Raw genomic sequence first — 12,429 nt, 5'->3', positions numbered from 1 at the left:
CCTCTAATCTTGGACTCTACTAAACACAACAAGTCAATATGGAGACCATAGTACTCTACTATACTCCCTACACTCCAACAGTGGGCTCTATACTACAACATTAAGCTCTGTACCCTCTATACTCCAACGTTAACAGCTTAGTGTTCAGGTATAAAGCCTAATGCTCATTACCTGCACTGTATACTTAATTAAAATACTGTAAGTAAATCTGCTTAAACATTTAATATATATATAAATGTTATATATAATTTTTTAAGGTTAAGCTAAATAGGGCACATTTTTAGTCATAGGTGCTATTTATTTCTTTTTTTTGTGTGTGTGTGTATGTGTGTGTGTGTGTGTGTGTATATATATATATATATATATATATATATATATATATATATATATATATATATATATATATATATATATATAATTAATATTAAATAATACTAAAGAAGCACTCATGATCAAAATGTGTCCCAGATTTAATAAAATGTGTGTTCATTGATTTATTTTAAAGGTTAAAAAATAGGGCACATTTATGATAATAAGTGCAATATTTAGGTACTAACAGTGGCATAACCTAGAAGACTGGAGCTGGGGAAAAAAAGTAATATGCAAAATATTATAATTGAGTGTTCGAGTAAACTGTACAAAGTGTAGCTCTACAGACATCCAGCAGTACCAGATGTACAGATTAGCCCATTATTGAAAGTACAGATGTTCTCAAGTCATGTGCAGATGAGTAAGATTTACAGACTCTGCAGAGAGCAAGTGACAAATAAAGCATAATGACCTTAAATTCATAACGAGCGTTATAGAAAATGCAGATCTGACAGTGCTGATATATGGCAGTAGTATAGTCAAATTATTACTGCACAGAAGAGTATAGAACAGGTATTTATCAAATGGCTAACTGACACTTAATGCTTACAGGTGGAGGTAGTGGAGGGAGTTGCTGGGGAGGAAGATCATCATGATGACCAGGAGGAGCAGGGAGAGGAGACTGCCGAAGCTGAGGGGCAGCACGACGAACACGACGAGGACGGTAAAGATTTAACCTTAGTCTTACACAGCTGGTCATCCTGGACGTAGCTTTATATATTGTTTTTAATTAGGTGTTGATGCTGATTAGCACTGCTTAAGGTAAAAAAACGGCTTTGATAAATTAATTAATTCAATTAAATTAAATATGAATGAGTTTCTAAGATAATCTTTAGTTGTTTGAGCGAAAGCTTGAATAGATTTGCCACTAAGAAAAATTCTTCAAGTTTAGAATCACTTTTTAAATAATTTAATTTAAAATTAATTAATTTGTTTGGATGCTGGGTGAAATGCTCTAGTATTTACTCTAGAATTAATGATACTATCCTAGTATTGATGTTATTCTATTTAATATCAGATTGTCAACAAGTGTTTTGTATTTATTCATAAAAAACCACTGGTTGTTTTCCCAGACAGGGATTAAACCTAGTTCTGAGCTTCATCCTCTTCAGTGGTTTCAGGTTCTGGCAGGTTTTATGCTTCTCCATACTGAAGTTAGTTTCTTTCCCACAGGAAGCGACATGGAGCTGGATCTGTTGGCAGCCGCAGAGACTGAGAGCGACAGTGAGAGTAACCACAGCAACCAGGACAACGCCAGCGGACGCCGAAGTGTCGTTACGGCAGCGACAGCGGGATCTGAAGCAGGTAGTGTAGCGTGTGGGCTAGTCGTTTCTGAGAGAGCCAGTTGGGAGTTGCTGACTAATTAAAAATCTGTGCAAATATATGAGAGCAGAGATGGAATTTAAGGTGTGAACTATAACGACTATACTAATAACGGTCTGGTGTGCAGTTATATTAAATGTTTAAGTAGAGTTGCTGTAAGAGCAGCATATTAATTATTCAACAATGATTCATGATTAATGAGCATTGGGCTCTTTACCTAAACATTAAGCTGTTAATGTTGGAGTATAAGAGGGTATAGAGCCCAGTGTTGGCCTGTAGGGGGTATATAGCTTAATGTTGGAGTACAAGAGGGTACAGGGCCCCAGTGTTGGAGTACAAGAGGGTACAGGGCCCCAGTGTTGGAGTACAAGAGGGTACAGGGCCCCAGTGTTGGAGTACAAGAGGGTACAGGGCCCCAGTGTTGGAGTACAAGAGGGTACAGGGCCCCAGTGTTGGAGGACAAGAGGGTACAGGGCCCCAGTGTTGGAGTACAAGAGGGTACAGGGCCCCAGTGTTGGAGTACAAGAGGGTACAGGGCCCCAGTGTTGGCCGAGCCTCTGCTAATTCCCTAAATGCAAATGTAGAGCTTAATGTTGGCCTGTAGAAGGTATAGAGCCTAATGTTGGAATATAGAGGGTATGAGCCCAATGTTGGAGTGTAGATAGTATAGTATAAAGTGTATAGAGCCCAGTGTTGGCCTGTAGGGGGTGCAGAGCCCAGTGTTGGCCTGTAGGGGGTGCAGAGCCCAGTGTTGGCCTGTAGGGGGTGCAGAGCCCCGTGTTGGCCTGTAGGGGGTGCAGAGCCCCGTGTTGGCCTGTAGGGGGTGCAGAGCCCCGTGTTGGCCTGTAGGGGGTGCAGAGCCCCGTGTTGGCCTGTAGGGGGTGCAGAGCCCCGTGTTGGCCTGTAGGGGGTGCAGAGCCCCGTGTTGGCCTGTAGGGGCTGCAGAGCCCCGTGTTGGCCTGTAGGGGCTGCAGAGCCCCGTGTTGGCCTGTAGGGGCTGCAGAGCCCCGTGTTGGCCTGTAGGGGCTGCAGAGCCCAGTGTTGGCCTGTAGGGGCTGCAGAGCCCAGTGTTGGCCTGTAGGGGCTGCAGAGCCCAGTGTTGGCCTGTAGGGGCTGCAGAGCCCAGTGTTGGCCTGTAGGGGCTGCAGAGCCCAGTGTTGGCCTGTAGGGGCTGCAGAGCCCAGTGTTGGCCTGTAGGGGCTGCAGAGCCCAGTGTTGGCCTGTAGGGGCTGCAGAGCCCAGTGTTGGCCTGTAGGGGCTGCAGAGCCCAGTGTTGGCCTGTAGGGGCTGCAGAGCCCAGTGTTGGCCTGTAGGGGCTGCAGAGCCCAGTGTTGGCCTGTAGGGGCTGCAGAGCCCAGTGTTGGCCTGTAGGGGCTGCAGAGCCCAGTGTTGGCCTGTAGGGGCTGCAGAGCCCAGTGTTGGCCTGTAGGGGCTGCAGAGCCCAGTGTTGGCCTGTAGGGGCTGCAGAGCCCAGTGTTGGCCTGTAGGGGCTGCAGAGCCCAGTGTTGGCCTGTAGGGGCTGCAGAGCCCACTGGTCCAGTCTGGAGGGTACACAGTACACAGCTTAATTGTTCGGTCTAGGGGGTTCACATGCATATGATGGTGTATTTTGACCATTTTCCTAAAATTGAATCAGGAAGTGTTGATGTATCATTTTTCTTACAGTCTATATTGAATCATAACCCCATATCTTTATCAATATTGTATCACCAGGTTCTCACCAATACACCAACCTACTGTGTTGTCCCACATTATAGGGCAATTCACCCTATAGTCTTTTTTTTTTATTATTTTTTTATTATATATATATATATGTCAGCTATGGGCTAATATAAGCCACTAGGCTTCTTTAGCGTTTAGCTCAATGGACGCTCTCTCGTTCACAGGCAGTAGGGTGTCCCTGGCATTTCCTATGTTTGGTATGAGCTTCTTCTTCCTCTGTTGCGTATTTCTTTTCCTTTTTTTTTATATCAGGACCAGTATGAAGTGTGCACACACCCACAAACACACCCTCACAGTTTATCTCGAGATACTAGCCAGTGCCCAACGCACCTGATTAGATCAGACCTCATCTAAAACCCCAGTCAGGAAGAGCCAGATCAGCACTGCAGCCACGCTTCACATAGTGAAGTCATGAGAATTACGCTATAGACTTATATAATATACACTATATGGACAAAAGTATTGGGACACCATCTCATTCATTCATTCTTCTAAAGTCGAGGGTCGATCCTGCTTTCGTCTGTCTCTACTGTCCGGGTAAGAAGGCTTTCTGCTAGTTTTTGGAGGAGCATTGCTGTGAGGATTTGGACAGTAGAGACAGTCACTCCGACAAAAGCAGGATCTGCTCTTTTTTAATACCCTTGATTTCAGAAGAGACAATGAATGAGCAGGTGTCCCAATACTTTTGTCCAAATAGTGTAGCATAACGTAAACATGGTGGGATCTGAAAGGCTTGTGTGTTGCAGTGTCTGAAGTCTTCACTGGGGCTTTAAAGCTGAACTCGTGCGTGAAACCTAACATACGTGTGTGTGTGTGTGTGTGTGTGTGCGTGTGTGTGTGTAAACTAATTCACTAGTTTGCTAATTTTGTGAAATGCAAGTGAATAACCAGGTTTCCATCGACTTTATTTATTTATTTATTTATTTTCAAGCCTGTTTTGATAAGATTTGCTGAGGCTAGGAGTCTTGGGCCCTCTTTGGGCCTATATTTTTAACCCTTCTGACGTCTCTTGCTTTGTGCACACTTCCAAAGCTAAAATCTCTCAGCATGGTCCATGCAGCAGGACACCGGCAGCATGTTTTTAAAGGAACACCAACACTTATAAACAGACGGGGAACCAGAATCTCTATAAAACACACTAGGGATTCTACTTGGTGAGAGCAAAACATGAATGCAGACAGGAAAAAGTGACACTAAACAGTTTATAGGAATAAGAATTTTAACTTATTCTTTATTCTAACAGTCATAAACAGCTGAGGGAGTAGAGAGAGAGAGAGAGAGAGGCGGAGCCTGTGTAGGCTTTATTTATTCACTGGATGTCCACAATCAAAGTTCAGAGTTATACAAAGACCGGCTAGCGGTGAAATGCTCATTTTATAACTGTTCTCTCATGTGAAACAACATCATAAAGCAGCATAACAGCCAAAGCAGACCTAAATACAGCAGCGCAAAGCTGACCCATTTCCTTTCACCGATTTTTCTCATCGTGTTCAAACAGCAGGTCTCTCATCTCTCTCAGACCGACTCAACCCCAGTGTAAAGTTGAATAACTTGACTCCAGTGTCTAAGATTTTGTAGACTGCTCATATCTGAGTGTGGGGTGTAGTGAAGGCACTAAACCCAGTCACATGAGTGTAATTCAGCAGCTCGATGGAAACCTGGCAGGTTTCTCTGCATTTCTGTTTCGGATGTTTTTGAGGTGTAGCTGACGTCTTCGCAGTGCGGTTGCGTTTATGGGTGCGGTTGTTGGAACACTGACCATCAGACTAACCGTGTGTTTGATTGATCAGATTGTTGGTTTCAGCCTGACCTCTGAACCCCTCTGTGTCCTGAAGGTGCCAGCAGCGTTCCCGCCTTCTTCTCCGAGGACGATTCGCAGTCCAACGACTCGAGCGACTCGGACAGCAGCAGCAGTCAGAGCGACGATGCCGATCAGGAGACGTACCTCCTGGACGAGCCCCTGGAGAGGACGACCGGTTCCGCTCACGCTAACAGCGCTGCCCAGGCCCCTCGCTCCATGCAGTGGGCTGTGCGGACCACCCCAAGCCAGCGCTCAGCTGGTGGGGCTCCTGCCAGCTCCTCAACACCTGCAGGTACCTGCAACACCAGCATTTCTGCAGCATATCTGACCTCACATGACATGATTAGTGCATCATAGCAGATATCCTGCAGCCACCCTGGGGCACCATAGCAGCCATTTAGAAACATCATAGCAACCACTTAGCAGGTGGCTAATATGGTAGACCTGGTGTTTTCTATGGTGTTGCTATTGTGCTGCTAACTGGTTTCTAGGTAGTTGTTGTAACGTTGCTACCCTGGAAACCACCTGGCAACACAAAAGAAACCAGCTAGCTACACCATTGCAACCACCTGGGATTTCCTTCATACCATGAGTCACCAAGCAACGCTATAGCAACCACTTAGAAACCATATGGTAATACTATAGCAACAAGCTAGCAACACCATTGAAACTACCTTGGATACCATAGCAATCACTTAGAAACCACTTGGCAATACTATAGCAGCCAACTGGGAATACTATAGCAACCTGCTGGCAGCACCATAGAAACCACCTGGGATACCATATCAATCACCTAGCAACAACTTTGAAACCACTTGGCAATACTATAGCAGCCAACTGGGAATACTATAGCAACCTGCTGGCAGCACCATAGAAACCACCTTGGATACCATATCAACCACAAAGCAACACCATAGCAGCCACCTAGTAAGAGGTTTCATCCTGTTGAACATGTTTTAACGGCTCCCTTTCCTCCATCAGCGAGCTCCACAGGCCTGATCTACATCGACCCGTCCAACCTGCGCCGGAGCAGCGCCATCAGCACCAGCGCAGCAGCTGCGGCCGCAGCCCTGGAGGCCAGCAACTCCAGCAGCTACCTTACCTCCGCCAGCAGCCTGGCCCGAGCCTACAGCATCGTCATCCGGCAGATTTCTGACCTCATGAGCCTCATCCCGAAATACAACCACCTGGTGTACTCCCAGTACCCTGCTGCGGTCAAACTCACATACCAGGATGCGGTCAACCTGCAGGTTAGTCCCACCTGAGAAGAGGCGGATCAGTGCAAAATCCTATGTGGGTTCATTCTAATGTTATATAGAGTTCGTTACAGGTAGACACTCTCACTGACCACTGATTTTATGTTTATTTGGGTTTATTCTAATGTTATATAGAGTTCGTTACAGGTAGACACTCTCACTGACCACTGATTTTATGTTTATTTGGGTTTATTCTAATGTTATATAGAGTTAATTACAGGTAGACACTCTCACTCAGCACTGACTTTATGTTTATTTGGGTTTATTCTAATGTTATATAGAGTTAATTACAGGTAGACACTCTCTGAGACCACTGACTCTCACTGATCAGTAAGAGTGTAAGGTAGACACTCTTACTGATCAGTGACTTTATATAACATAATAACCCCGAATAAACAGTCAGTGGTCAGTGAGAGTAACTCTATATAACATTAGAATAACCCCAAATAGACAATTAAAGTTAGACACACTCACTGACCACTGACTTTATATAATATTAGAATAAACCCAAATGGACAGAGTTAATTGCAGTTAGACACTCACTGACCACTGATTAACGTTTATTTGGGTTTATTGTAATGTCATATGTAGTTAGTGGTCAGTGAGTGTCTACCTGTAATTAACTCTTTATAACAATAGAATAAACCCAAATAAAAATAGTTAATTACAGGTAGACTCTCTCACTGACCACTGCCTTTATGTTCATTTGGGTTTATTCTAATGTTATATAGAGTTAATTACAGGTAGACACTCTCACTGACCACTGCCTTTATGTTTATTAGGGTTTATTCTAATGTTATATAGAGTTAATTACAGGTAGACACTCACTGACCACTGACTTTCTGTTTATTTGGGTTTATTCTAATGTTATATAGAGTTAATTACAGGTAGACACTCTCACTGACCACTGCCTTTATGTTTATTTGGGTTTATTCTAATGTTATATAGAGTTAATTACAGGTAGACACTCTCACTGACCACTGACTTTATATAACATTAGATTTAACCCAAATAAACATAGAGTTAATTACAGGTAGACACTCTCACTGACCACTGCCTTTGTTTATTTGGGTTAAATCTAATGTTATATAGAGTTAATTACAGGTAGACACTCTCACTGACCACTGCCTTTGTTTATTTGGGTTTATTGTAATGTCATATGTAGTTAGTGGTCAGTGAGTGTCTACCTGTAATTAACTCTTTATAACAATAGAATAAACCCAAATAAAAATAGTTAATTACAGGTAGACTCTCTCACTGACCACTGCCTTTATGTTCATTTGGGTTTATTCTAATGTTATATAGAGTTAATTACAGGTAGACACTCTCACTGACCACTGCCTTTATGTTTATTAGGGTTTATTCTAATGTTATATAGAGTTAATTACAGGTAGACACTCACTGACCACTGACTTTCTGTTTATTTGGGTTTATTCTAATGTTATATAGAGTTAATTACAGGTAGACACTCTCACTGACCACTGCCTTTATGTTTATTTGGGTTTATTCTAATGTTATATAGAGTTAATTACAGGTAGACACTCTCACTGACCACTGACTTTATATAACATTAGATTTAACCCAAATAAACATAGAGTTAATTACAGGTAGACACTCTCACTGACCACTGCCTTTGTTTATTTGGGTTAAATCTAATGTTATATAGAGTTAATTACAGGTAGACACTCTCACTGACCACTGCCTTTGTTTATTTGGGTTTATTCTAATGTTATATAGAGTTAATTACAGGTAGACACTCTCACTGACCACTGACTTTATATAACATTAGATTTAACCCAAATAAACATAGAGTTAATTACAGGTAGACACTCTCACTGACCACTGCCTTTATGTTTATTTGGGTTTATTCTAATGTTATATAGAGTTAATTACAGGTAGACACTCTCACTGACCACTGCCTTTGTTTATTTGGGTTAAATCTAATGTTATATAGAGTTAATTACAGGTAGACACTCTCACTGACCACTGCCTTTGTTTATTTGGGTTTATTCTAATGTTATATAGAGTTAATTACAGGTAGACACTCTCACTGACCACTGCCTTTGTTTATTTGGGTTAAATCTAATGTCATATAGAGTTAATTACAGGTAGACACTCTCACTGACCACTGACCATGTTTATTTGGGTTAAATCTAATGTTATATAGAGTTAATTACAGGTAGACACTCTCACTGACCACTGACCATGTTTATTTGGGTTAAATCTAATGTTATATAGAGTTAATTACAGGTAGACACTCACTGACCTGCACTAAGCTAAGCTGCCTTTGTCCTCCAGAACTTCGTGGAAGAGAAACTGATCCCCACCTGGAACTGGATGGTGTCCATCATGGACTCCACAGAGGCTCAGCTGCGCTACGGCTCTGCTTTGTCCTCTGCTGGAGATCCAGGACACCCCAGCCACCCACTGCACGCCTCCCAGCACGCTGGCCGAAGAGAGCGCATGACCGCGCGCGAGGAGGCCAGTCTCCGCACTCTGGAGGGACGCAGGTCAGTTGCCTCTGTCCCGGCGCTGGCGTTTCTGTCAGGGTGTCACCGGGTCAGTTTCTGATGCGTGTTCGGTCCTCTGTTCTAGGCGTGCTGCTACGCTGCTGACCGCTCGGCAGGGTATGATGTCGGCGCGTGGGGACTTCCTGAACTACGCGCTTTCTCTGATGCGCTCCCATAACGACGAGCACTCTGACGTGCTGCCTGTGTTGGACGTCTGTTCGCTCAAGCACGTGGCCTACGTCTTCCAGGCCCTCATCTACTGGATCAAGGCCATGAACCTGCAGACCACTCTGGACACCACACAGATGGACAGGAAGAGGTAAGAATCTGGGAGCTGGGGTTTATACTGCGTCTCACGTGCTTCATTACTCCTGTAGGCCTGTAGTACGGGTTCATTTAGGCAGTTAATTAATATTAATATAAATATAGTGCTGTTAATTCTCTAGTAAAACTGAAAAAGCGAAAAGGAGCACCATGCAAAAGAGATGTGGGCTCTCGGTTGCTTTGGGCTTTTTTGTATTTATTTTGAAATTGTCAAATTATTCTTTGTTAGAATATTATCTTTAACTTTATGAATATTATAGATCAGTTCAATCCTCGACTCAACTGAGAGATTCACATTTTAGTTTTCCTTTTTTTTTTTTTTGTTTGTTTGAAGATGCATCATATTGTTTAACAGTTGGAATAAATAAAGCACCAGTTATGACAGAACTAAATTAATAAAAAAATAAATAAATATGCTACTGTCTATACTCGAAGACACTGGTCTCCAAAAAACAGTCCTCAACATCCAAGACCATTTTAGAGTTAAGAAAGAGGCAGAAAGGAGCACCATGCAAAAGTTTGGGCACCCAAGAGTGCTTTGAGCCTTTTTGTATTAAGAGAAGATAATCCTTTATTAGTCCTGCAGTGTGGAAATTCTCAATTTTTATTCAAATTTATTTTCAAATCGTCAGAGAAAGAAATTATTCTTTGTTAAAATATTATCTTTAACTTTATGTTTATTATAGATCAGTTCATTGTTGACTTACTACAAGATTCACTGGGACATTTTAGTTATTTTATATATAAATATAAAAATTTTGATCATGTGTTTGATATAAGGTGTATCATTTAGGCAGTAGGAATAAAGTACCAGTTATGGCAGAACTAAATTAAATATATATAAGTATACTACTGTCTATAGTCAAGAGTAGACACTGGTCTCCAAAAAACAGTCCAACGTCCAAGTTTGGGCACCCATGAGATGTGAGCTCTCAGTGCTTTAAGCCTTATTGTATTTATTTTAAATTCGTAAAAGGAGAAATTATTCTTTGTTAAAATATTATTTTTACACTGGGGCATTTTAGGTATTTGATTTAGTTTTTAGTTTATTTGTTTGAAGATATTTGCATGATACATGTGTATCATTTAAGCAGTAGGAATAAATAAAGCACCAGTTATGACAAATTATTTATAAATAAATAAATAAATATGCTACTGTCTATACTCAAGTTTCTAGAGACTGGTCTCCAAAAAAACACTTCCCAACATCTAAGACCATTTTAGAGTTAAGAAAAAGAGAAAGGAGCATCATGCAAAAGTTTAGGCACCCATGAGGGTGAGCCCTCTTTTTTTTTTTTTTTAAATATTAAAGAAATATTTTTGATCATTTAATACTCAGAGATTCACTGGGACACGTTTTAGGTTTATTTGCCCAAACTTTTGCACAACACAGTTTGAAACATATAATAAAATTGCTCTTTTCAAAACAGTCACTGCACTGCCGAATAAAGAGGGTTAATTATTCTCTGTATGAGGAATCATGCAGGTCTTCAGTGTTTCTGAGAGCAATCATGATAATGAGGCTGTACTCAGAAGTGTATAGCGGTGGCGTTCTCATGATGATGAGAAAATTGCCCACCACTAACTTAAATCTGGGCTGATTGTTATTGAAGGAGAGATTTTGAGTGTTTGTTCTGACGCCTGTTTGTGTTTCTCTTTGCAAATCTTAGGAACCGAGAGTTGTTGGAACTCGGTCTGGACAACGAGGACTCAGAGCATGAGAATGACGAGGACACCAATCAGAGTGAGTTAATGGATTTGTGGATTTCTTTTATTTTTATTTTTATTATAATAAAATCTAAGTCTGCAGCGAATTATTTTATGTGCCATAAGTCTCTTCTTCTGTCTTTATTGATGTAAATTTACATCAGTGGGGCATTAACATTAAATAAGCGTTTAATTATTTGTCTCTGCCGCCAACCTCCAGTCCCTTCTCTCTTAGTACAGTTACTTTTGCAGTCGAAGAGCGTAAGCCATTGTGAGAGGTGGTGGGATATTAATAATAAATAAATAATAACAATATTATGACATTTAGGGACCAGTGCTTCACTCAGAAACCCAGGAGTTCATCAACACCCATTTGTTGAAAGCACTCGGGCTGCACCGATACTAGGATCAGATATCTGTCCCGTTACTGACAAAATAAGCAGGTATCGGATAATTAGGCCGATCCTCAGGACCGATCCGTTCACTGAGCCCGAATTCCGCATCAACGGTATTCTAGGCTTCACAACTCAGGATCAGAATAACCTACAGACGTGCGCCTGTAATGGAGGACCGACGAGAGCAGGGCTGCTCAGTCCTGGTCCTGGAGATCTCCCACCCTGCAGAGTCAGAGTTTAGCCCCACCCCGAATCTAACACACCTGATCCAGATAATGAAGGACTTTAATGAAGGGGCGACTGAACGTTAGTCAGCTGTGTTGGATCTGTAGGAACTCTCTGGAACTCTTTAGGGTGGTAGATCTCAGGATTCAGCAGCCCTGGCCGAGAGTGAGTGAGGGAGAGGGGGTAATGATGTCCCTGCCACAGCCGGTCGGACGTATCAGGAGAACGGAGAAGGGTTTATCTTGTGGCCTTAAATCTTTCCCACATGGTGAGGAATCAGATTTATTAACTTAGCACTGGTATCGGATCAGTATCGGGTATCAGCTGATACGCAAAAGGTTATGTATCGGTATTGGTATCGGGGCAGAAAAAGTAGGATCGGTGCATCCCTCAATTCTTGTGTGTGAAATCATGGTGTGATGAAACGAAGAAGCTAGATCAGCTAAAACCATTGCTGCCTGTCTATAAAAGACTTTGTGCAGCATATTTACATTACAAAGCATTTATTTAGTTATTTATTTGTTTATTTATTTGTTTATTATTATTAAAATGACGTAAAAGAGGTGTGTGTGTGTGTGTGTGTGTGTATATAAATATATAAATAAAGATTATATCTGCTGTGTTCAACATAAGAAGCCAGTTATTGACGACAAGGCCGGCGAGTCACTGTTGCTTGCGTCTCTTTAGGCTCCTCCCTACAGGATAAAGAGGAGGAGTCTGTTCCTGCAGAAACCGGCCAGCACCACCCGTTCTTCCGTAGATCCGACTCCATGACCTTTCTCGGGTGCATCCCTCCC

At 42.1% G+C, this 12,429-nt stretch overlaps 1 protein-coding gene across 5 annotated transcripts in view; it reads left to right on the top strand.

The window, feature by feature from the left end:
• Window positions 1-12,429, top strand: part of ubr5 (ubiquitin protein ligase E3 component n-recognin 5) — an 83,608-nt gene that overhangs the window by 58,924 nt on the left and 12,255 nt on the right. For all 5 annotated transcript variants that reach the window (XM_072692481.1, XM_072692479.1, XM_072692478.1 and 2 more), the window contains exons 36-43: window positions 922-1,033; window positions 1,543-1,674; window positions 5,250-5,507; window positions 6,197-6,465; window positions 8,770-8,981; window positions 9,067-9,300; window positions 10,976-11,049; window positions 12,320-12,429. The exon at window positions 12,320-12,429 is cut by the window's right edge and continues 63 nt beyond it. In XM_072692481.1, the coding sequence (XP_072548582.1) occupies window positions 922-1,033; window positions 1,543-1,674; window positions 5,250-5,507; window positions 6,197-6,465; window positions 8,770-8,981; window positions 9,067-9,300; window positions 10,976-11,049; window positions 12,320-12,429 (1,401 nt within the window). The remainder of the gene's footprint in view (window positions 1-921; window positions 1,034-1,542; window positions 1,675-5,249; window positions 5,508-6,196; window positions 6,466-8,769; window positions 8,982-9,066; window positions 9,301-10,975; window positions 11,050-12,319) is intronic.

Source organism: Salminus brasiliensis, chromosome 1 (genome assembly GCF_030463535.1).
Source record: "Salminus brasiliensis chromosome 1, fSalBra1.hap2, whole genome shotgun sequence".
NCBI lineage: Eukaryota > Metazoa > Chordata > Actinopteri > Characiformes > Bryconidae > Salminus > Salminus brasiliensis.
Note: the sequence above shows the minus strand (reverse complement) of the source record. Positions and strands in the feature narration are given on the sequence as shown.